This window comes from Cetorhinus maximus, chromosome 12, assembly GCF_964194155.1.
Source record: "Cetorhinus maximus chromosome 12, sCetMax3.hap1.1, whole genome shotgun sequence".
NCBI classification, from domain to species: domain Eukaryota; kingdom Metazoa; phylum Chordata; class Chondrichthyes; order Lamniformes; family Cetorhinidae; genus Cetorhinus; species Cetorhinus maximus.
In genome coordinates, this window is record NC_135890.1 from 18,152,104 (window position 1) to 18,179,532 (window position 27,429).

At 43.2% G+C, this 27,429-nt stretch overlaps 1 protein-coding gene across 3 annotated transcripts in view; it reads right to left on the reverse strand.

The window, feature by feature from the left end:
• The window catches only part of smo (smoothened, frizzled class receptor), a 32,911-nt gene extending 11,626 nt beyond the window's left edge, over nucleotides 1–21,285 (reverse strand). For 2 of the 3 annotated variants that reach the window (XM_078553100.1, XM_078553098.1), the window contains exons 1-9: nucleotides 20,928–21,285; nucleotides 13,414–13,619; nucleotides 12,718–12,927; nucleotides 10,757–10,929; nucleotides 7,153–7,372; nucleotides 6,551–6,674; nucleotides 4,889–4,981; nucleotides 3,644–3,752; nucleotides 1,822–2,007 (exon numbers count right to left, since the gene is read on the reverse strand). In XM_078553100.1, coding sequence (XP_078409226.1) covers nucleotides 1,822–2,007; nucleotides 3,644–3,752; nucleotides 4,889–4,981; nucleotides 6,551–6,674; nucleotides 7,153–7,372; nucleotides 10,757–10,929; nucleotides 12,718–12,927; nucleotides 13,414–13,619; nucleotides 20,928–21,177 — 1,571 coding nt within the window. In that variant the 5' untranslated portion in view covers nucleotides 21,178–21,285. The remainder of the gene's footprint in view (nucleotides 1–1,821; nucleotides 2,008–3,643; nucleotides 3,753–4,888; nucleotides 4,982–6,550; nucleotides 6,675–7,152; nucleotides 7,373–10,756; nucleotides 10,930–12,717; nucleotides 12,928–13,413; nucleotides 13,620–20,927) is intronic. The other variant, XM_078553099.1, reaches the window with a different exon arrangement.
• Between the last annotated feature and the right edge of the window lie 6,144 nt (nucleotides 21,286–27,429).

Below are 27,429 nucleotides of genomic sequence, written 5' to 3' on the forward strand. Positions count from 1 at the left end.
AAACCAAGAACTGTGATTGTACTCGAACGAGTTGCAATCTGTGACTGTTGATAACTCGAAAGAGAGTTTCACATAAAGGATAGTGAAAATTTGGAACCTGTTGAGACTGGGAGGCAATGCAAATTTTAAAACAGAGATTGATTATTTTTTTAAATAATAATAATAAAAACAAAAAACTGCGGATGCTGGAAATCCAAAACAAAAACAATTACCTGGAAAAACTCAGCAGGTCTGGCAGCATCGGTGGAGAACAAAAAAGTTTACGTTTCGAGTCCTCATGACCCTTCAACAGAACTGAGTAATATTAGGAGAGGGGTGAAATATAAGCTGGTTTAAGGTTGGGGGGAGAGAAGTGGGGGGGGGGGGGGGGGGTGTGTGTGTGTGTGTGTGTGTGTGGTTGTTCCCACCCCTCCACCCTCCCCCCCCCCCCCCAACCCCCAACTTCTCTCCCCCCACCCCCCCACCTTAAACCAGCTTATATTTCACCCCTCTCCTAATATTACTCAGTTCTGTTGAAGGGTCATGAGGACTCAAAACGTCAACTTGATTATTTTTTGTTAGGCAAAGGTAGCAAGAGTTACAGAGCCAAGGCAGGTAGCTGGGGTTAGGATACCGATCAACCATGATCAAGTGGCTGAACAGACTAGAGGGACAGGATGATCTCTACTCCTGCTTCTATACCTCGCAAAGAAAGACTTGCATTTATAGAGCACTTTTCACGACCTGCACACATTTCAAAGTGCTTTACAGCCAGTGAAGAACTTTTGAACTGTAGTCACTGTTGTACTGTAGGAAATGCGGCAGCCAATTTCCACACAGCAAGGTCCCAGAAACACAATGGGATAATGACCAGATAATCTGTTTCTGTGATATTTATTGAGGGATAAATATTAGCCAGGACACCGGGGAATAACTCCCCTGCTCTTATTCAAGAGTGCCACGGGATCTTTTACATCCATTCATACAGGCAGATGGGGGCTCAGTTTAATGTCTCATCTGAAAGACAGCATTTTTAATAGTGCTGTACTCCCTCAGTACTGCACTGGAGTGTCAGCCTTGAATTTGTGCTTATGCCCTGGAGTGGGACTTGAACCTAGCAGTTTGTGATTCAGAAGCAAGAGTGCTACCAACTGAGCAATGAATGACACACAAGGTTATAAAGGTTAGGCTTACCTACTATTAAAGGCTTCCTAGTGACAGAGGGCATTTATGGGGAATACTGAAAGCAGGTTGCATCCTAGTTCACTTATTGGAGGAGGAGGCCATTCTGCTCATTGTGCCTGTGTCAGCTCTTTGAAAGAACTATCCAGTTTTCCCCACTCCCCCAATTTTCCCTGCACATTATGCATCAAGTATACACCCAATTTCCTTTTGAAAGTTTTTAATCAAATCTGTTTCCATCATCCTTTAAAATATTGGATTTCAGATTGTAGCAGCTCACTGTGTGAAAAGTCTTAATACCCGAATCTCAGTTCTTTCACCAATTGTAAAATCTATGTACTTTGGTTATTACTCCTCCTGCCTCAGAATACAGGTTAGCTGCTTATTAAGCCAGTGAGGCCAGAGCCCAGTGATATCACTGAAATGGTTGAAAATGAAGAGCAGTGTTCCATGTGGAGGATCAAACCACTTCTGCCCTCAAGCCTTAATAAGGATGACAGAGGTTGCATGACTATGGCAAGCCTATGCATAAGAGGTGGTTTGTGACCTTGAAGACGGGATGAGGGGTGAAGTACCAGAAACACTACACAGAAAATACATTTTGGTCATGGCAATTCTAACATTTCCATTAGCCCATGATCCCAGAGTGACTTCTGATACCTGAACCACGTCCTTTTCCAGATCAAAATTGTAGCTTTGGTCCAGACCCAGGTACTCATTGCGATGCCTGTCCCAAACATGGCAAATATGTTTATCTTTTCCACTAGGAGGCTGGGGCGATTCTTGATGCTACATTCGGGGATGGGAGTGTTGGTTTGTTCAGCAATGGAGACATTGGCCTCACACCTGATGGATGAAATGCAAAGTCAATCAAATACAAAGACTCTGTTTAAAGACACTTACAATGTGCAAGTTGGTCAAAAATGGCAACAAATCCACACACACACACACATACACACACACACACCCCGCAATCAAATATACAAGAAAAAAATTCAAACAATCAAATTCATACACTAACTAAGAACCAGTATAACCAATGGGTCTCAGTGCATCCATACCTGGCAATAAACCAAACTATAACTCATTCCTGATTCCTGTCACATACCATCCTATTCATCATGGTGACTTCCTTGTGCGAGGGTGAAAATTAATGTTGAACATAAAAAGTAGAATTTGCATTTATAGAGCTCTTTTCATGACCTCAGTACATCCCAAAGCACTTTCCAGTCAATAAAATGCTATTGCACAGCGGTCGTGGGTTGGAAAGTGCTGTCTAAAGAGCCTTGGTGAGTTCCTGCGGTGCATCTTGTACACACTGCTGCACTATGCATTGGTGGTGGAGGGAGTGAATGTTTGTGGATGGGCCGCAAATCAAGCAGGCTGCTTTGTCCTGGATGGTGTCCAGCTTGAGTGTTGTTGGAGCTGCACTCATCCAGGCAAGTGGAGAGTATTCCATCACACTCCAGACTTGTGTCTTGTCAATGATGGACAGGCTTTGTGGAGTCAGGTGAGTTACTCAACACAGGATTCCTAGCCTCGAAGCTGCTCTTGTAGCCACAGTATTTACATAGCTAACCCAGTTCAGTTTCTGGTTAATGCTAACCCCAAGATGTTGACAGTGGGGGATTCAGCAATGGTAATGGCATTGAATGTCAAGGGGCGATGGTTAGATTCTCTCTTGTTGGAAATGGTCATTGCCTGGCAATTATGTGGCACGAATGTTACTTGCCACTTGTCAGCCAAAGCCTGGATATTGTCCCGGTCTTGCTGCATTCGGACATGGCCTGCTTCAGTAGCTGAGGAGACGCAAATGCTGCTGAACATTGTGCAATCATCAGCGAACATCCCCACTTCTGACCTTATGATGGAAGGAAGGTCATTGATGAAGCAACTGCAGATGGTTGGGCCTAGGACACTACCCTGAGGAACTCCAGTGTTGGCCTATAACTGAGATGATTGACCTCTAACAACCACAACCATCTTTCTTTGTGCTAGGTATGACTCTAACCAATGGAGAGTTTTCCCCCCTCATTCCCATTGACTCCAGTTTTGCTAGGGCTCCTTGATGCCACACTTGGTCAAATGCTGCCTTGATGTCAAGGGCAGTCACTCTGACCTCACCTCTGGAGTTCAGCTCTTTTGTCCATGTTTGAACCAAGGCTGTAATGGGGTCAGGAGCTGAGTGACCTTGGCGGAACCCAAACTGAGCATCAGTGAGCAGGTTATTGCTAAGTAAGTGCCGCTTGATAGCACTGTTGATGACCCCTTCCATCACTTAACTGATGATGGACAGTAGACAGATGGGGCAGTAATTGGCCGGGTTGAATTTGTCCTGCTTCATGTGCACAGGACATAGCTGGGCAATTTTCCACATTGCTGGGTAGATGCCAGTGTTGTAGCTTAACTGAATGAATAGCCCAAAATCTAAAGAGTTCTACTTCAGAGCCTGAGAAGAACTGAAAGAGGCAGCGTCACTTACAGAACATAGTCGCGGAAACTCCTCTCCCAGTCAGCCTGGTTAAAGAAGTCATAAAAATGGCAGCCAAATGTGATGAAGACAAAACCAAATGCCAGGAATCCGAAAATGCCTGAAAAATAATACTCGAGCCATTAAAACGCCACACACATGCACACACACGTGCATACAGACAAGATATGAGCTTCTGATCCTAATTCCATGGTAATGAAGTACAATTTCTTCCATGCATAGAGTTACAGTCACCCCATACTGCTTTCCTACACCTACAATTGTGTAGTCTGAAAAGCAGAAGATGATAAAAGAGCTTTGACACGGTTTTCATTAATTTTAGAATGGGGATTGACCTCAAATTATCTCCTCTGTAAAATTCCAAAACATGAATAGGGAAAACAAAGGTGAGTGGGGAATTGAGGCACCTTCTCTTTAGCACATTATAATCCCCATATGGAATAAATGTATAGTGCAGGTGATTACACAGAAATATGTTTCAAAAAAGTTCATAACTAATAAGCAAAAGTGTCTAAAGATTATTTTTTAAACACACGTTCTTTTCGTGTCCTTATATATATTTTCGCTCTAGGGCTGCTGGAAGCCTGGGAGATCAGTCTTTAAGTCCTGGAGGCTGACGGACAATCCTGGAAGATTGGCAACCTTACTCTGGGTCTAAACTGTACAAATGAAAAGGTAGGAAAATTATGCCAAAAATGCACTCCTAAGCATGGCTTCTATTCAACTTCTGTGGAAAAATTCTATAAACATGCATTCATGCCACTCCAAATAAAATGGCAACCAAATAGTCGTCAAGCAACATCCCCGCCTAATTGCCTCATGGTAATCACGTAGGGTTTCCAACTCTGGTTGGATGTATTGCTGGCAGTTTCATCATATGTCCTCTCACCCCCACAACCCTGCCATTGGTCCATCCTCCATGGATGACTGGAAAGCGAATAAACTCTCCATGAACTAATTTGATCAATCAGTCATAGATTGTCAGGTAACCTTTCTCTCCTTTTCCAACACTTTTACAATTAAGAAATGAAAAAAAAACATTTTATTTTACTGCCTGATGGTTCCCCCACCCCCAGTTTTGCTCCCAGCATTGTGCTGGAGATTAATCTTCAATTCCTGGAGAGTTGACAAACTTATTGTCACATCCTGAACAGCCAATCTCTCAAGTTACACAGCAGAGAATTGAAGTTGTATTTGAACATGAAGAGGTGAGTCCTTGTTGTGCCAGGCCCTTACCAAGACGCAGCATTGTTTCATTGATTTTACTGGCTGCTTTTTCACTCAGGAGCCCAGGGTGGTTACTTTTAATTGAAAACAGGGTCATGACACCTGTAAAAGAAACAACAGGCAACTGAAATGAGAACTTAAAAATAAAAGAAACTACAATTACTAGAAACTGGAAATTAAAAACAAAAATATTAAAGCAGCATATTCAAAGAGTACTTTCTTCCCCCAAAATGGCTGTTGAGCCTGGGAGATCAATTGAAAATTTCAAAAACCGGGTTTCATAGATTTTTGTTAAGCAAGAGTATTAAGCGTTATGGAACCAAGGCAGGTAGATGGAGTTAAGATATAGATCAGCCACAATCTAAGTGGATAGCAGAGCAGGCTCAAGGCCCTGAATGGCCTCTTCCTGCTCCTAAATGTAATGAAAAAAGACTGATTAATGAAAGACTTTAAATACTTTGCCAGATATGGAAACTGGGAGGGAAGAACTCCTTCATAGGACTGAGTAACACGAAAGGGAAGGGGAAGAAACAGGTTAAAGTGAAGGGTCAGGTATTTTATTCTTTTGTTGGGGAATGGAACTTTTCCCATTTCAGAAACCCCATAGCAATATCAGCAGCAAGTAGTAGAAAACTGGAACTCTCTCCTCCAACTGACTGCCGACAAGGGTTGAAGTTTTCAAGGCTGAGATTGGAAGATTTTTGTTAGGTAAGGGTTATGCAGCCAAGGCAGGTAAATGAAGATAAGATACAGATCAGTCATGATCTAATCAAATAGAGGAACAAGATGAAGGAACTGAATGGCCTCTCCTGTTCCTAGGTTAGGTATAGCAGAGTAAAGTTCCCCAACAGATTTATTCAATCTCAAATTCATCACCAGTGCACGAGGGTGATATTTTTTCCCCAGCTCATATCCAAAGCATCCTTTTGTATCTCTGACTGTGATTTCCAAATTTTCTTAGGATTAACATTACTAAAGCAGATTATCAGGCTATTATCTCATTCCTGCTTGTAGGATCTTACTGTCGCAGACTGGGTGAAACTTCTCGCTGCATTGCAACAGTAACTTCATTGCTCAAATGTGTTTCTTTGGCTGTAAAGCACAATGCAACATCCAGAAGCTGCAAAAGGCACATTATAAAATGAAAGCACTTCTTTTTTTCATCACTCCACAAGAAAGGTATGCTTGGCCATAAGTCAATGGTTTTGGATGAGTCAGATGGACATATGTACATGCTGCAGTTCTGTTACAACTTGAGGGGGAAAGGCAGCCAGAAGAGGTAAGGCTGAGGGAAGAGGCTGACACTGTACCATGTGGAAAACTGCCCAAAGTGAATCCTTGCCCTGCTCCTCTAGGATTCAGTGCATTGAGGAGTCATATACCTGGTGATTATAAGGACAAATGCACACATGGTCATGGCTCATTCTAATTTTGCCAGAGTGTTGGAACTCTCCCTCGATGGAGAAGGATGATAATCAAAAGGACAGTCACCACAAACCAACACTGGGAACTGATTGAAAGAGTGAGATCTGGCTGTGAACAGAGACTGCAGTGATTGCTGCTGCACTGTGCCTGTCCAAATCACATTGAATAAAGCACACAAAAGTATCACAGACTGGTACTGCAGAGTCTGACATTGTCATTCACACATAACAAGTCAATGCTACATACCTCTTATAAGGAAATAGCCACCAACCAGCAGAACCAGTCCGATTGGAGCCAGGACAAACCCTGCCCGGAAGTGATAATTCTTATATCCAACAAAGCAGATCCCACTCACAGAGTCTCCATCCACCTATGGAACAAAATAATCATAGTGCATAACCATCCCAATGGGAGCATTTCACCAGAAGACATGGATCATGTAAAAGTTAAGGTTCAGCGTAACTATGATACATGTTGAACAAGAACAAAATACTAAGCACAAAGGGAGCTTTTTATATTTCACATACTAGGAATAGATCCTCACTCGGAATTTTAGTCAGTAACTCTAGAGCATCCTCACCTTGAACTAATCATCTATTGACCCCAGTCATGAATTTGACACAATTCTCCCCTCGGCCACCATTTAAAATCTGATGTGTCTTCCTAATCTTATTTCAATCCCCATCACCTCCCTAACCCTCATTACTATTCCCAGTATCCTCCTCCCAAAATAAAAAAACAGGGGCTCCTTCACATTTTCCATCCCAGATCCCAGTCACTATTGTATTCTTGCCCATCCCACCGAACCCTCCCAGTTTCTGGACAGCACAACAGGATGCATGGATTACCTGAGCCAAAGCCAATATGGCGACTGTCAGTATAAATGGGATCGACCAGGTGACAAGGTGGAAGTAGGATGTCTTGCCAGAGAGAGGCTGATAGGTGGTGCCGAGAGCCTTGAATGACATGTGCCAGGCGTAGGTCAACATCACAAACCAGATCACTCCAGACATGAGAGAGTAGTAGACAATAACGAATATTATAACACAAGAGAGTGTTTCATTGGACCTGTCAGAGAAATAGCAGCTTTCAGTGAGATTTTTCTAATCTGTACACAGCCACTGTCTGGACTCATGGATCCAGGAATCTGCAATGTACTTAAATGAAATCACTTCAAACCAATAGTGTATGTTTTAAAAAGTATAAAGAAAAGAGAAATTGCATTTATATAGCTCTCTTCAAGACTCAGGGTGTCCCAAAACACTTTACAACTAATGAAATACATTTGAAGTATAGTCACTGTTATGAAATAGGAAATGCAGTAGCCAATTTTGCAAATAATGAGCTCCCACAAACAGCAATGTGATAATAACCTGATAACCTATTTTATTGAAAAAGATGTTGGTTAAGGATAAAAGGCTAGAGCATCAGGTAGGCTAGGACACCTGGGAGGACTCCCTGCTCTTCTTCGAAATAGTCCTTTGGGATCTTTTACATTCACCCAAGAGGGTAAATGGGGCCTCATTTTAATATCTCAACAGAAAGACAGTACCTCTGATAGTGCAGCGTTCCCTCAGTACTGCATTGGGTGTGTCAGCCTACATTTTGTGCTCAAGCCTCTGGAGTGGGACTTGAAGCCATGACCATCTGGTTCAGAGGAACAGTGTTTCCCATACCTATGGTGGGGGACATTCTCCTGATGCCTGGTGTCTTACTGACCCCTGTACAGACCAGGTTTGATTCCCAGACTGTGCTGAGCTATCCCGATCTCAACCAACACGAGGGGCAACAGCTGGAGAATTTGTAAGTTTTAAAAAATTCTTTTCATTGGATGTGGATGTTGCTGGCTAGGCCTAACTGCCCTTGAGAAGGTGTTGGTTAGCAACCCTCTTGAACCTCTGAGGTTTATGTGTGGTGTAAGTACATCCACATTGCTGTTAGGGAGGGAGTTCCAGGATTTTGACCCAGCGACAGTGAAGGATCAGCGATATAGTTCCAAGTCAGGAACTTGGGGAACTTGCAGGTATGACCCTTTGTGCTTATATTCTTAATTTTATAAACTGTTGTTCTTTTCTTATATCCTTACCAATTGCAAGACTACCCAACCTGACCAGTTTCCTTTCAAATCCTTCTCCCTCCCAAACGAAATGGTCCAGCATATAAATATTCCTGAAAAAGTTACAATGGCCCAGATCTTCCAGTCTCCAGATCGTCAGCGACCAGATGTATGACCCAAGAATGCGCATCAGGACCCTGCAGAAGTCCCAACATGCTGAATCCCATGGGAATTGCCTGGGAAGTTTGAGCTTCTGATGGGCAATTCCCCTGCAAAGTTGGAGACTTCGGACAGTTCCATGGTACTTACCTCAAGAGTTATCCAGCAAACTGCCATCCTCCCCATTTACGCACTTGCCTCACCCACTCTAGCACCCTATCCATTCACTCATTCATCCACTCAGTGACTCACCTGTTCACTAACATTCATACAATCACTCATTCACTCACCATTCACACGGACATTTAAACTTGCCATACAGCAGCTAGTGCTGTAAATGGGTGCATGTCTTGTCTGCCCCCTGACACTACTGTGCTGTGATGGAGCTCTCCAAGGGACACTGCACTCCACATTTTCTGGAGAAGCTGGGCTTGGAAGATCTGGCAAGAAATGCGGAGCAGCGTCAAGGTGTGGAAAACTTCGTGGCAATTCGATGATGACTGCCGCTCCGTGGAAGATCCGAACCATTGACTTTCTTTGTGAGTTTGAATAACCTTCAACTAAATTGAAAACTAGCTACCAATTGTGCATATAACTGAACAAATGACTCAGCCGTTTGTGCGTGAATTACATGGCTTGGGTTTCACATCCTCAAACCAATAAGAACAATCAAACCAAGTTACTTATGACATTTGTATGACATTAGGCCGGGACACTAGTTCTGAATGTAGCTAGTTACCAATAAAATATCCCTTATGTATTGTGACTGAGTTACAGGAAAAAAGACTTGCATTTATCTAGACCAAAACATCGGAATGTACTAAAGTACTTTAAAGCCAATGAAGTACTTTTGAAGTATAGTCACTGTTTTAATGTAGGAAATAAGGCACCCAATATGATAATGACCAGATAACCTTTTTTTCCTGATTTGATTGAGGGATAACTATGGGCCAGAACATCAGGAACCACTACCAAACTACCACTAACACAAATATGTCACTTTTGTTACAGAAATGGGTTGCCAACCCTCCAGGATTGCTCTATAGGAATTGAAGATTAATTTCCTGGTCACTGCCATGAGGAACCCAGGAGGCAAATAATAGCAACAATAAAAAACAAATATTTTTTTTCATATTCTTTGGACATTTTTTTATAATAGGAATATTGGAAAGAAGCTGGCTATGCAGGGCTTGTTGAGGTTGGCAATCATGTGATGAAATCTCCAGGAATACATCCAACCAGAGTTGGCAATCCTGTACACAAGCCATAACCTTTTTATGCATTTGGGACACTCATTGTGTGTCAGTTCTGCTGCGATATCACTCCCATTGTGACTGCCTCTCCACCCAGTGAGAACTAAAGGCCACGAACAATGGGATTGCTTCAGTCCGGGCATCAGAAGATTTCCTTTCATATGGAATGAATGGCTGGAGCCATCTGTTTATGGATTTTGTGTTTGTCTGAGTCCATCAATTGCTAACACTCTTACTCTCAACAGTGCACATCTCCTCCAGAGGTCCTAAATATTATCATAGACACTGAGCAGCAACCTTTCTATTCTCATCTTCACTTACAACCTTTAAGGAGCAGACATCTCTTTTACAATATAACCCTTTAGATGCTAAGCTTGCAGATGACTACATGGTCAACCACTTATTGGTTTGCAGTAGAATCCCATAGCATTTTCAGCATAGAAACACGCCATTCGGCCCAACTCATCTACGCCAGAGTATGTACTCCACATGAACTTCCTCCCACCCAACTTCATCTAACCCTATCAGTGTAACCTTTCATCCCTTTCTCCCTCATGTTTATCTAGCTTCCCTTTAAATGCATCAATGCTATTTGCCTCAACTAATCCTTGTGGTAGTGAGTTCCATGTTCTAACCACTTTCTGAGGAAAGACGTTTCTCTTGAATTTCCTGTTAGATTTATTAGTGACTATCTTACATACATGGCCCCTAGTCTTAGACTTAGTCTGACATGTGGAAACATCTTCTCTATGTTTACCCTATCAAACCGTTTCGTAATCCTAAAAACCTCAATAGGTCACCCTTCAGCTTCATCTTTTCTAGGGAATAGAACCTCGTCCTTTGACACTTATAATCTCTCAGTTCTACTACAGATTCCACCCTTTATGATGGGAACGTGGAGGCAAAATGCTAATGAGGAAACCACAGAAAGACCTCCAGGAGAGTGCAACACACAAGAAAAAACTCAACATAAGATGAACGTACGTTGGCTCTCCAAGTCGCATGGTCCCGTCTGCCTTGCATACAATCTCCTTCCGTGCGCCATCCATGAACTGCGCGAGCCAGCCAATGCTTCCAATGAAGAAACAGGCATTTACATAAAACAAGATGACAGCGGGGTAACGGTTAGAGTTCTTCCAGTCAGCAACGAATGTGGCCTAAAAAACAAAGAAACAAACAAATAAGGGTGTGCTCAATTAAATATAAAATGACAGAAGCTAGGCTCAGAACAAAGCTCCAAACAACACAAGGCCCTTCAACAGGGTGCCAACAGGCTTTGCAAAGAAGTACGCTAGTGACGTCAAGTGGAAAAACAACAGTACTACTTCATTGACATCAAAGTGAGAGAATGCTGGTGTTGGGAACTGAACCCTCTTTGAATGTCAGGGTGGACCATTCATGTTGGATATAATAATGGTTAGATAGAGAGTGAAGCTCCTACTCTACCTTAATAATATACCTTAGCTTCTAACCCCAACAATACATTCCCATAGAATAATAAGAATGGCAGGGGTAAGAAATGGAACTATCAACATCATTCCAAGTTGTGCCAAGTAATGAGTAATCATGCACTATGGGTACCTTCCAATTAGGATCCGAGTCAAAATTCTCCAATATTTTGAACTCTTATGGCCAATATACCATGTGCTCAAAACACAAACATGTCACACTGTCCTGTTCAATACCAATACACACAGTGATGTACAGACTGGAGTGAACTCAAGTGGGGCACCAGCACCAAGCTCTTCTAGTTCAGGCTTACTTGGAGAAACTTCAGCACAGCCCCACTGTAAATGAGCACTTAACAAATCTATCCTGAATAACACATATAGAAGTAAAATACTGTGGATGCTAAAAATCCAAATTAAAAACAGAAGCTGTTGGAAATACTCAGGAGGTCAGGCAGCATCTGGGAGAGAGAAACAGAGTTGATGTTTCAGATCGACGACCTTTCATAACTGAGTATTTCCAGCATTTTCTGTTTTTAATTCTGAAGAATAGATGCCTGGGAGTGAGTTACAGACTGAAATCCAATCAAGGGGTTTGGATGGATTTTTATATGGAAGAGATAACCCAGAGAGTGCTACGGGCTGCAATCTTACTGAAGGATTTGGGTGGTTTATAAATAGAAGAATTGATATGAGGGGTCCAGATGACATCACAAATTATAGTTATTTGAACTCTGATTTAGGATTTCTGCCTTGGAATCACTGTGTTTTACATTTCATATGGTAGGACTCAGTAGGCTGAATATAATCTCTTTTCTAAGATTATAATTCGATTTTGAAATGAGCCCAACTGTTAACGTACAGGCAAAGCTGGAGAAGTCAATTAATCTCTCTCCCCTGCCCCACTGTGAAACACATCGCAGGGGAGATTCCCAGCGCCTTTGCCTGGTAGCATCCCGAAAACCACACTTGCTGACCCCATCATGAAATGGGCATCCTGGTGGGCATATAGAGCGCCCATCAGTTTTGGATAGTCAGATATTTAGTTTTGCAAATTGAGGACACAAGTAGGATTGCGACTGCCATCTTAGGACATGGGCAGCACATGCGCCATGTAGGCTCTGTCCAGTTTTACCTGACAGTGCAGCCCAAGGGCATCAAAAATGGCAAACTTTATTAACAGTTATTTTGCTGGGCGAGGAGGTGGCTCTGGGCTCCCTGAAAGGAATATAGGCAGCTTCCTTACTGGACTCCTTATCCTAGGACCTACTTTTCCACCAGGCAGGTCACTCTCAAAATGGACCAAACTTCCCAGCAACATTATCAGGCTCCATTGGCTACGACCCAATCTTCATCGGGAGGGGAAAAAAAAATTAAACCTCCAAAGCTGTTGTTTACTTCAATGTCATTATTCTTCTTTTGTGTAGCAAGGTGTCAATGGGCTCAGGCTGCTTTGGTGGTTATTTCCAATTAAAGGCCAGCCAGGGCGTTGCTTACCAACGTGAAGAACGTGCAGAGAATGGCAATGGAACCAAAGATGGCAATATAGACGTGCATGGCATCATGCTCAGTGTCTGTGAAGAGTGGGTTCTGACACTGGATTCCACATCCCTCCACATCCTCATACCAGCTCTTGGGATTCTCCGTGCGCACAAGAGGGGATTCACAGCGACCAGAGCTGTTAAACTTGATATTCTGAACTTCATTCTGAAAGGAGGAGAGAATTTAAAATAAAAAGTTAATTTAACTTTATTCCTTTGTGGATATTTCCACCTCACCCTTCCAACTCTCTATTTCTAGACAGCTGGCACTCCGATTGGTGTTCTCATACCAACTCTGTGGGCAAGATGGCAGCTTGACAACCTGTTATCAAGATTTGTCGCAACAGCCCAACTCAGCGTCAGTCCAACCTCTAAGACTTCCAATGACTCCTACTGGAGAAAGAGAGTGTGCCTGCGTGCGGATGGGATCAGGCTTCAATGGGTATTGCTACCCCCACCCACCCATTTCCTGAGATAGAATGCTCTGTTGACACTCACACAAGTCTCATGGCTCACACATGAAGAGCAGCCACTTGGTTGAGGTACTGGAGGAAGTGGGGCACCAGCACGGAATTCAATGTCTTCAGGGTGTGGTGGAACACAACCTGTGTATGGATTATTTTTTGCTTTGGCCAATGTTCACCAAACTCACCAGGCATCCTTCAGGAAAGCGGTCAATTGAACATTTCAGGAAGTCAGGCCAGCCTCTCTCCCGCTCCACAATGGCACAGGGGCTTCTAGTGATCTGACACATGACCTGACCAGGCAGTTCCACTTTGCCATTTTCACATTTTGGCATGTAGACGGCACACAGAAGTTGTTGAATCACACTCCAACAGCCCGGAGCATTCCGCAACCCTGGAAAAGAAGACAGGAGGAAAAGGGAAGATGAATGAGACCCATACTAAAAGTATCTGGGAAGATATTTTATAAACACCAATGCAAGATCACAGGAACTGGAAGTTTATCCAGCTTCTCACGTTATTTAGGGAATTTGTATGGAAGCTTTTCAGAGCAACACCTTCTCTCCAAGTTTTGTGTACTCAGAAATTTGGCATGTTCATTATGTTATGAAAAAAAAGGAATTATTGCCGTTTTCCTTGCATCAGTTGTGTCTAGAGATGCTGTTAACATTATTCACCATCTTGAAAGTTCTGACCTGATCTATAAAGTGACCCATGAAGAAAATAATAAGACTTCAGATAAGACAAATCTTCGGATCCATATGGTTTCCACCCTAGGCTATTAAAAAAATGCATTAGTCATCATTTTACAAAGCTCTCTAATTTTGTGAATTGTGCCTTTAGATTGGAAAATTGCAAATGTCACTCCTTTGTTTTAGAAGAGAAGGTGGAAGAAACCAGGAAAATTACTGACCTTCAGTTTAACACCACTTTCAAAAGGAAACTAGAAACATAGAAAATAGGAGCAGGAGTAGGCCGTTCGGCCCTTCAAGCCTGCTCCGCCATTCATCATAACCATGGCTGATCATCCAACTCAGTAGCCTGCTCCCACTTTCTCCCCATACCCTTTGATCCCTTTCACCCCATACCCTTTGATCCCTTTCACCCCAAGAGCAATATCTAAATCCTTCTTGAAAACATACAATGTTTTGGCCTCAACTACTTTCTGTGGTAGCGAATTCCACAGGCTCACCACTCTCTGGATGAAGAAATTTCTCCTCATCTCAGTGCTAAATGGTCTACCCCGTATCCTCAGACTGGTTCTGCACTCTCCCACCATTGGGAACATCCTGCATCTACCCTGTCTGGTCCTGTTAGAATCTTATAGGTTTCTATGAGATCCCCCCTCATTCTTCTGAACTCCAGAGAATGTAATCCTAACCGACTCAATCTCTCCTCATATATCAGTCCCGCCATCCCAGGAATAAGTCGGGAAAACCTTCGCTGCACTCCCTCTATAGCAAGAACATCCTTCCTCAGATAAGGAGACCAAAACTGCACACAATATTCCAGGTGTGGTCTCACCAAGGCCCTGTATAATTGCAGCAAAACATCCCTGCTCCTGTATTCAAATCCTCTGGCTATGAAGGCCAACATACCATTTGCCTTCTTTACTGCCTGCTGCACCTGCATGCTTGCCTTCAGCGACTGGTGTACGAGTACACCCAGGTCTCGTTGCACATTCCCCTCTCTCGATTTATAGCCATTCAGATTAAATAATCTGCCTTCCTGTTTTTGCTACCAAAGTGGTAATCTCACATTTATCCACATTATACTGCATCTGCCATGCATTTTCCCACTCACTCAGCTTGTCCAAATCACACTGAAGCATCTCTGCATCCTCCTCACAGCTCACCCTCCCACCCAGCTTTGTGTCATCTGCAAATTTGAAGATATTACATTTAGTTCCCTCATCTAAATCATTAATATATATTGTGAATAGCTGGGGTCCCAGCACCTGTGGTACCCCACTAGTCACTGCCTGCCATTCGGAAAAAGACCCGTGTATTCCTACTCTTTATTTCCTGTCTGCCAAACAGTCTTCTATCCATCTCAATACACTACTCCCAATCCCATGCTCTTTAATTTTACACGCTAATCTCTTATGTGGGACTTTGTCGAAAGCCTTCTGAAAGTCCAAATAAACCACATCCACTGGCTCCCCCTCATCATCTCTACTCGTTACATCGTCAAAAAATTCCAGTAGATTTGTCAAGCATGATTTCCCTTTCGTAAATCCATGCTGACTCTGTCTGATTCTATCACTGTTTTCCAAGTGCTCAGCTATTAAATCTTTTATAATGGACTCTAGAGTTTCCCCCACTACCGATGTCAGGCTGACTGGTCTATAATTCCCTGTTTTCTCTTTGCCTCCCTTTTTAAATAGTGGGATTACATTAGCTACCCTCCAATCTGTAGGAACTGTTCCAGAGTCTATAAAATCTCAGAAGATGACTACCAATGCATCCACTAGATGAGTACATGAGAGAAAAGGGAACAGAAAGATATGCTGAAAGGTTGAGATGAGGTTGATGGAATGGGAGGAGATGCATGTGGAATATTAACACCATCACAGAGTAGTTGGGCTTAAATGGCCCCTTTCTGTGTTGTATAGTCTTTACTTATGGAAAAATTATTGGAATCTATTGTCAGGGACAGAGTGACTAAGCACTTGAACAAGTAAGATCTGATCAAAATGTGTTATCATGAATTTGTGAAGGGCAAATCATGTCTGACTAAACTAGTTGAATTTTTTGAGGAGGTCACTAAAGTGGTGAACGACAATTCCAGATGGGAGTCACAAGTGTAATGACATAGCAGATTGCCTTTCAGATCAGAAGTTAAACTGAGGCCCTAACTACTCTCTCAGTGGACAGAAAAAAATGCCATGACACTATTTGCAACAAGAGCAGAGGAGTTCTCCCTAGTCATATATTCTGGCCAATATTTAGCCCTCAATGAACATCAGTACAACAGGTTATTATCACACTGTAGTTTCTGGAACCTTGGTGCGCACAAATTGGCTGCCATATTTCCTACATTGGAACAGTGACTACATTTCAAAATGACTTCATTGACTGTAAAACGCTTTGGGACGTCTTGAGATGGTGAATAGTGCTTTACAAATGCAAATCTTTCTATCCTTGGTCCCTTCTTCCTCACTTACATATTACCCCTCAGTAATATCATCCAAAAACATAGCATCAGGTTCCACATGTATGCGGCAACGCCCAGTTCTACCTCACCACTACCTCTCTCCATCCCTCCACTGCTTCCATGTTGCTAAGACTGGTTCTCTGGCATTCAATCCTGGATAAGCTGCAATTTCATCCAGTTAAACATTGGGATGTTCAAAAATATTGCTCCTGCACCCACCCCCGCACAAACTCCATATCCTCACGACCCCTTCCCTGGCCATTGTTTCATACTGAACCAAACAAGGACACTAAAAAAGTATATTGTATTGTTTTGGATTTCACCTTGAGCTATGTTTCCATATCCTGTCTATGACAAAGACCAACTCTTTCATGTCCCATCATATCTTCTATGGAAGTGAATACAGGAGCTTCCACTACAGTGATTGGTGAACACACCTTCAAATATCTGAATTATGGGAGAAGACATCCAAGTCAAAGGCATAAGCAGAGTTACTGTCCATTACGGAAGCCAATCGGTAAAACCACCCTTGATGGTGGTAGCAGGCGAGGGGCCAAGCTTCCTTGAATGAAACTGGCTAAAGTTAGAATGGGCTGAAATTTTTCAGCTGAGAGCAAATGGGTTACCAGAGTTATTACAAAAATATGCCTCAGTCTTCAAGGACGAACTTGGGAAGATCCAGGGGCTGCAAGCAAAAATTCATGTGGACCCAGAGGCGACCCCCCCGATTCATAAAGGCAAGATCAGTACCTTATGTATTGCGGGAAAAGGCCGATACCGAACTGGACAGATTCGAGATACTGGGAGTTATACAACCTGTACAGTTCTCAGATTGGGAAGCACCATTAGTCCCCGTTCCTAAAACCGACCAAAGCGTTCAAATTTGTGGAGACTACAAATTGACAGTTAATAAAGTTTATTAAGCTGGATAGACACCCCACACCAAAAATTGAAGACCTATATGCTAAGCTGGCAGGTGGAACCACCTACATGAAGCTTGATATGAGTCATGCTTATCAATAATTAGAGTTAGAGAAGACCTCCCGGGAATGTGTTATAATTAATACATACGAAGTTTTGTACCAATATACCCGTTTGCCCTTCGACGTCTCCTCAGCTTGCGCCATATTCCAGGGAACAATGAAGAGTTTACTGCAGGGACTGCCCCATGTTGTAGTTTATTTAAATGATGCTGTGGTGACTGGACTCACTGAAAAGGAACATTTGGCAACTTAGAAGAATTTTAAAAATGTGTCTTACATTTTTTAAACGTACTTGAAAAGTGCGTTTAAAAAAAAAAGTGCACGTTCCAAGCAAAGAAGGTAATCTCTTTGGGTCACAGGGTAGATTCACAGGGCCTCCACCCAGTTGAGGAAAAAGTGAGAGCCATAAGAGAGGCACCTGTGCCAAAGAACACCTCTGAGCTCAAATCATTCTTTGGGATGATCAATTACTATGGGCGTTTCTTACCCAATTTGTCTACAGAACTGGAAGCTCTGTAATACCTACTCAAGAAAAACCAACGTTGGTCTTGGCAAATACCACAGGAAGAAGCTTTCATAAAGGTAAAAAAATCATTGCACTGGTCCAATCTATTACTACATTACAATCAGAGGAAAGAATTGGTGTTGGCATGTGATGCACCTCCCTATGGAGTGGGAGCAGAATGGATGATGGCACAGAGAGGTCAATAGTATATGCATCAAGAACGCTCACCACAGCAGAAAAGGGATACTCACAGATCGAAAAAGGCAGCCTGTCAATCATCTTTAGCGTCAAGAAATTTCACCAGTATGTACACGGCTATTTTACTATCATTTCAGACCACAAGCCATTGCTAGGATTGTTCAGCAAGAACAAAGCTATACCACCAATAGCCTCAGCAAGAATATAAAGATGGGTGTTGATCCTGGCAGCGTATGAGTATACTTTCATCCACAGTCCTGGAAGTCAAATTGCAAACACTGATGCACTTAGCCGTTTGTCCTTACAAGAAAAAGATGAGGATGTCCCAATTCCTCAAGAACTTGTTTTGTTGTTGAATTTCTTTAATTCATCACCGGTATGTGCTAGACAGATCAGAGACTGGACAACTTGACACCCAGTCTTATCCAAAGTATGAGAATAAGTTGGTTGGTCACAAGAGCAGGTATCTGATGAAATAAAACCGTATTTTAACAGAAGACATGGAATAACCAGCCAGGTTGGTATCTTATTGTGGGGAGCACGAGTGATTGTTCCTCCAAAAGAAAGAAAGCCATTGTTAATTGAACTACATAGTGCACAACCAGGAATTTCCTGAATGAAGGCCATAGCATGCAGCTGTCTATGGTGGCCTGGGATGAATGGAGAAATAGAGAGCTTACTGAAGAATTGTATGCAGTGTCAGCAAGTGCAAAAGCTACCTTCATCAGATCCATTACACCCTTGGGAGTGGCCAGGAAGGCCATGGGTACAATTACACATTGACTATGTGAGACCTTTCATGGGAACAATGTTTCTGCTCATAGTTGATGCCCACTCAAAATGGATGGACATATATGAGGTGAAGTCACCAACGTCTTCTGCTACCTTTGAGAAGCTGTGTCAAAGTTTTGCCATTCAAGGACTACCAAAAGTGGTAATATCTGGTAACAGCACGGCATCGACGAGTATTGAATTTCAACGGTTTATCAGCCGCAACGGTATCACTCATGTAAAAACTTCACTGTACCACCCTTCATTGAATGGACTGGCCGAAAGAGCGGTTCAAACATTCAAGGCTGGCATGAAGAAATTAACTGGAGATTCCATAGTAACCAAGCTAGCACGCTTTCTTTTCCATTATAGGACCACCCCTCATACAACAGGTGTCACACCTGTGGAATTACTGATGAAACGTCATCTCAGGACGAGGTTGATCTTAATAACGCCAAATTTGGTGGTTTGGGGGTGGTGGTGGTGGGGGGCGGGTGGAGAGGCGGAGGTGGAGGTGGAAAGGAGTCAGGGAAGTCAGAAAACTAGACATGACTGGCATAGTTGTGACAGGAAGTTTACTGTAGGAGAGACGGTATATGTGAAGAATTTTGGAGGAGGACCAAAGTGGTTATTGGGTGAAATAAGTGCAGCTATTGGACCTTTTTCTTACCATGTGAATGTGGAAGACTGGGTCATACGGAGACATGTGGATCATATAAGGGAGAGAGAGAAACCATTCACCAAGAAATTATTCCACCAATGTTCACAACTGAGCCAATGTTTACAACTGAGCCAATGTTTCCTGTTGAGAGAACTCAACCGAGTGCAGATGTGTCTGAAGGGTCAGCTGTACCTGCAAGTGTTGAGGAAACAGATTTGCTGGTGCCCACCGAAGAAAACTCCAGAAAAGGAGGTTCCTGACAAAGCATCTAAAGCTATAGAGCTGAGATGCTCTACACACCCAGAAACCCCCCAGAATGACTGAATTTGTAAATTACTTATCTGTGCAAATAATTTGATATTTTGAGAAAATTGTAATTGTAACTGTAAAATGTGTTTCTGAGTAAAGGGGAAGAGATGTGGTAATCTGATGTGTAATATACCTTTAAGAAGGTTATAATGGAAGATCACATGATCTTAGTATCCAATAGAGGAGCAGCGCAGGCTACCTCAGTAGTCTATAGTTAGAGACTGTAGTGTAGAGACAGGGTTTGAGTTGAAAGCACATAAGTGTAGTTGCTGAATTCCTTTGTAAATAAACAGAGTATGTTCCACCTAAGAATTATCTGCTGATCTACTCTGTCTATTGTACCAACTCGGCCATCCCAAAATAAGTGTGCAACCCGGATCCATAAGTCCCAACAAACTGGCAACCAGGATCCAACAGTCCTCCACCCATGCTTTGGACTTGGCAAGAGGTGGCAACCCAATATGTACTTAAGATTGGAATTATATTGCCCTAAGACTTGAACTGAAGTTAGTGTGAGGCTGCTTCCTTCAGCCTTAATTTTTACAGGGTCTTTAGCATAGTAACACTCCAAGGCACTTCATGAGAGCGTAATTAAACATAGATTTGACACATAAAGAGATATTAGGGCAGCTGGCCAAAAGCGTGGTAAAAGAGGTAGATATTAAGGAGAGTCTTAAAGGAAGAGAGATTTAGGGAGACAATTTGGGGCCTAGGCAGCTGAAGGCACTGTCACCAATGGTGGGGTGAAGGAAGTCGGGGGGGCGGGGGATGAGGTGAATGGAGAGGTGGTCGGGCGAGTACTCAGGACTTTACTGTGACTGATAGGGTCTCCAATTCTACCCCTGGCTTTAGTACTATTGCACAGCGCAAGCCATCACACGCTGACTAAAAAGTACAACTACAATCCACCCAGCTCTTTCCCTCATGAGACCATCTTGCTAGAAGCACATTCGGTTTTCCCGAAGTTTTGCATTCCAGCAAAATGATGCAAAATAAAGGGGGGAGGAGGGGGAAGGGAGGCACTTCTGACGCTGTAAAGATTCTCTAGTTTGATTTTATGATGATATAAATATCCAGGAAAGCACATTTCTTTTAATGCAAAGGGTTTGAATGCAGTACCTGACCACAGGACCAGATTGTTGTGAGCCTCCTCTTGGGTGCTGGAATCTTCGGCCAGGGCGAGCGAGGTGTGGGTGTAAGGCAGAACCGAGCCCATGCATGTGTTGTATCTCAAGGGCTCGCAGTCGGACACTTTCTTGCAGCGGTCGTGGGCAAACGTGTGGTTGGTGCCGCTCTGCTGCAGGAAGGTCCAGAGTAAAAGCAAGGAGCCTGCAGCCGCTTTAACAAAAGACTGCCAGCCGGTAGACATCTTGGTTCTTCCAGACTTCCAGTTACAAAGTTAACGAAATCCTCCCCCCTTCACTCCCCCCCGACTTACTTCGCTGCTTGTCTCTCTGAAACCGGGGAATTGGTCGTGGCCCCCTTTCCACTCAAAACTTCCCAAAACTTCATTCGATTAGCTACTGGTCCCTTCCTCTGCCTCTAGTTTGCCCCTCAAAATGTGTCCGTTTCCCAACTTGCAGCGAATGCCATCGCGTCAGTTTCAACTCATTGCAAACTCCGCTGGCTGCAAACTGTGATCTGACCATTCCCCCATTCCCTCTCCAAACTCAGTGAGGCATTTTTTTTTCCTTAAACACTGTCACAACACAAAGCCACGGGGGTGGGGGGTGGGAATGCAAACGGTTTGATTTATACCAAGAACGTGCGTGATCTCAAAGAATTTGCCTCCCGACTCCCATTTTTACATGCAGGAGAAGTGACAGAGAGAAAAAGGGATTGTAATTTGATACCCAGTCGAGTTTTTTTTTCCCCTACTCTCGCTTCCCTCCTTGTAACCTCTCCCGATGCTCGATTTTGGATCACCAATTCACTATCCTTCACAAGTCCATTCAAATAAAAAGTGTTTTTACACTCACTTTGTGTGCGAGCGTGGCTCATCACCAGCTGTTTTTATTGATGATAGGGAGTGGGAGGTACATAGTAAGTTTAAGCCGAACCCACCCAGCCAATCACTATCCAAAACCACACTGGCAAAAGCTAAATCCAGTGAGTGCCCCTTTTCCGGCCCCCGCCTGCCTTTTCATACAGTTGAAACGATAAACCCCCACACCAAACAAACCGTTAAGCATAGCAAACTTAGGCTAAGTTTAATTTCAGCCCCCTCAATTTACAAACATTTAACTCTGCATCAACTGAGATTCCCCGACCTCATTTTAGAAGCTTCAACTCACTTCACCTCCCTGGCTCCTGAGCGCAATTGTCAACATGTTTCCATCCTCTCCCCTCCCCCGCCCCACCTTGAAAGGAGTCTATCAAACTGTGTCCTTAAAGGTCTGCAAGAGCCAAAAGGACTGCATAACCAGCCCTGGGAGCTCAGGGTCAGGGAAGGGGATCCTATCTTCTCAGGTGAGACCTCAAATCCAGGCTCAGATAGAGATTAAAAGATCCCATGGCTCTACAAGTACTTGGAAGAGCAGGGGTGTTCTCCTCGGTGTCCTGGCCAATATACCATCCCTCAATCAACATCACAAAAACATATTATGTGGTCATTATCACATTGCTGTTGTAGAAAATTGGCTGCTGCATGTCCTACATTGACTACAGACCAAAAAGTACTGCGATAAAAGCAAAATACTGCAGATGCTGGAATACTGCAGATACTGGAATTCAGTTCTAAAGAAGTCATATGGACTTGAAAGATTAACTCTGTCTTTCTCTCCACAGATGCTGTCAGACCTGCTGAGTTTTTCCAGCAATTTTTGTTTTTGTTTCAAAAAGTACTGAACTGGCTGTAAACACCTTGGGAAGTCCTGAGGCTGTGCTGGCCGCTGTAGGAATTCAAGCTCTTGCTCCTGCCCACTATCAAGTGTTCCTTGCCAGGGCAGTGAGTGATGATAGGTCTAGCTTCCTATGATGCCACCTCCACCAGCTTGTCTTTAGAATCCATTTATTATCTGGTCACTAGTGCCCCAGGGTACAGTGCCCTATGGTACTGTGTCTCTCAATATAGTGTCCTGCAGTGCAATGTCCCACAGCATAGTGTCCCTCAGTAAACTGCCCCACACTGTTGTGTCCTACACAGCGTTGATCTGAGAATTGTGTTTTCGATCACCAATTTTATATTAAAAAAACATCAGAAATGAAACATAGGAAAAAGACTGTCAGCAGAGAAGGGTATGAAGATTATAAATAAAACAGAAAATACTCGAAAAACACTGAAGGGTCATATGGACTTGAAATGTTAACTCTGTTTCTCTCTCCACAGATGCTACCAGACCTGCTGAGTTTGTCCAACATTTTCTGTTCTTATTTCAGATTCCCAGCATCCGCAGTATTTTGCTTTTACTTAGGGACAAAAAGATTATCCAGTAACACCAGAGGCCCACCAATACCTGGGAACTGTACCCTGGTAAGTTAGCAACATGAGGGAGAAAAAAGGAAACATTCATATATGTCAAAAATCTCACATTTCCTGTGTCACAATTACAATGTAACATTTGCCCGTCACATTTCCTAACGCATTCTCCCAGCCACAGCCTCCCAGTCGCACTCCCCTGTCACACATTGTTGATAGGCCCAGATTGTTGTAGAGCAGCATATCCTCAGACTCTATCAGTAGGAAGTAGCACAAAATCATATTATACCCGACAGAATATCAGCAGATGCTGGGGGGGGGCAGATTTAATATCGTGTATACAGGGGAGGGGAACTTGGTGACGTGTTCACAGTTGTCCACACTGGCAATCTTTCACTACTCAAACAATACAAACTAATGAAACAGAAGGAAAGTGAGCAGGAGGTTGCAATACAGCACCGGGTGCTGCAGCTAGAACCATGAAAACCCTGAAAAATGCCACACAAGAGAAGGCCAATTACATGTGAAGGTAGTTGTGGCCTACAGTCTCCTCCCTCTACGCAGCACAGACAACTCGAGTGGGTTGTCTATCCTCTCACTTTAGGAAGTGGCACCTTGGTCCAAACACACCTGAAAGGCGTGGAAGGAGAGCAAACAATAAAATGGAGAAGAGTAAGCAGGGAGTAAATGTGCCATCCTGCCTGGTGCTGTGCCATGTAGGGATTAGGAAGACCCTGGGGTCAATCCATGGTCTGCACTTAGTTACCCAATACCAGAAGAAGGGTGTGCTGCAATAGGTCTCAGTGGGGGTGAAATTCACCTTCACAATGTCACAAAGTGGGCACAAAACTAGATGCCCTTCTGTGCTGTCACCCAAGGGGAATTTTACCCTCGTCCTCCCCAGTTAGGGTAGCAATGAAATCAACAAGTATTCCAACAGCTGATGGCTAATCAAGAGCTTCCTGCTCCATGCCTTCCTCAAGACGTATGTGTAGTCCTCAGGTGAGGCTTAATAGGAGTGTACACCCTAGCTGCCATGATCAACCAACATGCTGACTCTAAAACAAAAACAGAAAATGCTGAAAAAGCTCCACAGGTCCTGACAGCATCTGTGGAAAGAGAAACAGAGTTGATGTTTCGAGTCCATATGACCCTTCTTCAGTGAATACTGAAGCATGTAGAAACATGCTGATTCTTCCGGTTAAAGTCAATACGTTGAGGAATATGTGAAGTATTGGAGGTTTGCCAGTGTTTGTAGCACTCAAATTCCAAAGGGAGCTCAATACCTTGAGGAGGAAGACGCAAGTAGAAATACATCGAATTTACTGTATAGAAGGAGCCCATTTGGCCAATAAGTCCATGTCAGTGTTTATGCTCCATATGAGCCTCCTCCCCACATTACTTCATCTAACTAATCAACATATCCTTCTATTCCTTTCTTCTTCATGTGTTCATCTAGTTTTCCCTTAAATGCATCTGTGTTATTCACCTCAACTATTCCTGGTGGTCCCGAGTTCCACATTCTTACCATTCTCTGGGGAAAGACATTTCTCCTAAACACCCTGCTGGATTTATTAGTGACTATCTTATATTTCTGGCCCCTAATTTTCATCTCCCCCATCATTGGAAACATCATCTCCACATCCTCCCTGTTGAACCCCTTTGATAATATTAAAGATATCAGGTCACTCCTCAGCCTTCTCTTTTCTGTAGCAAACAACCCCAATCTGTTCAGTCCTCCCTGATAGTTCTAATCTCTCAGTTCTCATATCATCCTTGTAAATCATTTTTGCATTTTCTCCAGTACCATTTCTGTAATATGGAGGCCAGAACTGTGGAAGATAATTAAGTCATTAAAGTAAAACGCAATTGGCCCACACATTTCAAACTTAAACACTAAATGCGTCATTATGCGCCTACAGTAATTAACCTTAGCCAGACTTACTCACCTGCTACACTCTGCCACACAGCAAATCTCCACTGCAACTTCTCTTGAACAGTCCTTAATAAGCCGGAGCTGCAGCCTCATACATTATTTACATAGTTCCACTTATGCACTTCCTCCCCACCGAGGGTAAGCTGGCTTGTCAAAGCCAGCTCCTAAAAATAACCCAGTATCACTCATGCCATCCCCACTGTCTCAAACTCTTGAAAATCAAGAGATTGGGAATAAAATTCAACAGCTGCCATTTTTTTCCAAAAATAAACTAGTATAGATTAGTTGGTTTATAAACCTCAGTGGCTTATTTAATCTTGAACAAGTCAGAGCTCTTTACAAAAACTATATTACCACATTTGAAAATGCTTTATAAAAACTGTTATCTCAGCCCACGTTAAAGATCCACCCTCCTGCCATAATGGAATGATGCGACATGGAAGGAGGCCATTTGGCCTATTGTACCTGTGCTGGCTCTTTGATAGGGCTATACGATTAGTTGCACTGCCCTGTAATTTTTTTCCCTTTTTAAGTGCTTATCCAGTTCCCTTTACCACTCCCTCCCCTCCACCACTCCCCTCCCCTCCAATTTTAGGATCACCACTTGCCGGGGTAACAGTTCAACTGGTATCACAGCCAAGTGCCCGTCGGTCAGCAGTTTAACCAGGAACTGCATCAGAGATGAGCCCGATCTTGTTTTCACCCAAGATCCACACACAGTCCCGTACCTGTGTGCATTTCCGAGATCACTAGATAGCAATTCAGGAGCAGAAGCTGTGCCTGACTTTGTGTTATTACCTCATTGGACAACAAAGGCAACTGGGGCTCCCAACAAGACCCAGCAAACTGAGCACAGACATGCAAGAGTCTAGGGCCTTCCTGAGCTGGACAGCTGAATAATCCATTAACAGCTGACAGCACTGACCTAGAGCACCTTCCCCCCTCACAACACTGATTGACTTCAAGAGCTGCCACTACCACTGAGATCGCTTACACTCTTACGCTGCTGGCCCATACACTCACACTCAATTTTCCTAGGGCCTCATGTGCAGCCGCCACCACTTTCCCGTCTTTGCTAAATTTTAGCAAATGAACTTGAGTCAACCTGTAGTAATTATGGTTTTATTTAGTGTGTAATGTATCTTTAAGAATAATACGTGTTAGGTAAGATCACATGATCTGTAGTAACCAATAGGAGAGTAGCACAGGCTACCTCAGCAGTCAGATAGAGTTGGAGTTGAAAGTACATGTTGCTGCTGAGTATATTGTAAATAAACTTAATGTTTCCACCCAAGAAGGGTCTGCAGATCAACTCTATCATTAATAGCACAACTCGGCCACCCTACAATACAACCCTTTGTGAAGCTACTCAGAAAACAAATTTACAAAAAGGCATAAATTTGCTACTTACCAGTTTGCATTTGTGTTACAATTTGCAACTTGTGTGCCAAATGATTACTGATCACAGATGAAAGCATATCTTAATAAGCTGCAATTAAGTTCATACATCTCACCTTTCAGCAATAGCACACAGCAGAGTCCCAAGATTTTGCAGCCCTCTTAGAGGCATAATTTTACCCAGAAATTGTCTCTCTGATAATCAATTCACGAGTTAGAATGCCTGGGATATTGTATCACTGCTTTGAAGGTGGTGCAGAAGCAACTCTGACCTCACTCAGCTTCATCTCAGTGGTTTGTACTTTTGCCTCCAAATCCCAAAGTCATGGGTTCAAGTCCCACTCCAGAGAGACGAGCACAAAATCCAAGTTGACACTCCCAGTGCAGTACTGTGGTTGTGCTATACTGTCGAAGATACTGTACTTTACATGAGATGTTAAACTGAGGCCCTGTCTGTCCTGTCAGGTATACATAAAAGCTTCCATGACAATTTCAAAGAGCAGGAAAATTACCCTGGGGTCCTGACCAACATTTATCACTCAACTAAGCTTACTACAACAGATTATCTGGTTATCATCATGGGTGTTTATGGGAGCTTGCTGTGTGCAAATTGGCTGTCACAATTTCTCCATTACAACAGTGACTACACTTCCAAAAGTAAAGCTCATTGGAATGTCCTTAGGTTGTGAAAGATGTTATATAAATGAAAGTTCCTTCTTTCTCACTGAAGGAGGGGGTGGTCTTTGGGCTGGGGAAATGGGGTGACTCTTTGGGGAAAATTCAACTGGTTGGCAGAGCTGGTGCTGAAAACTGACAACATATGGATGTTGGTCATTGACCCATCTTTCCTGTGGCAGCTCTGTGAAAGA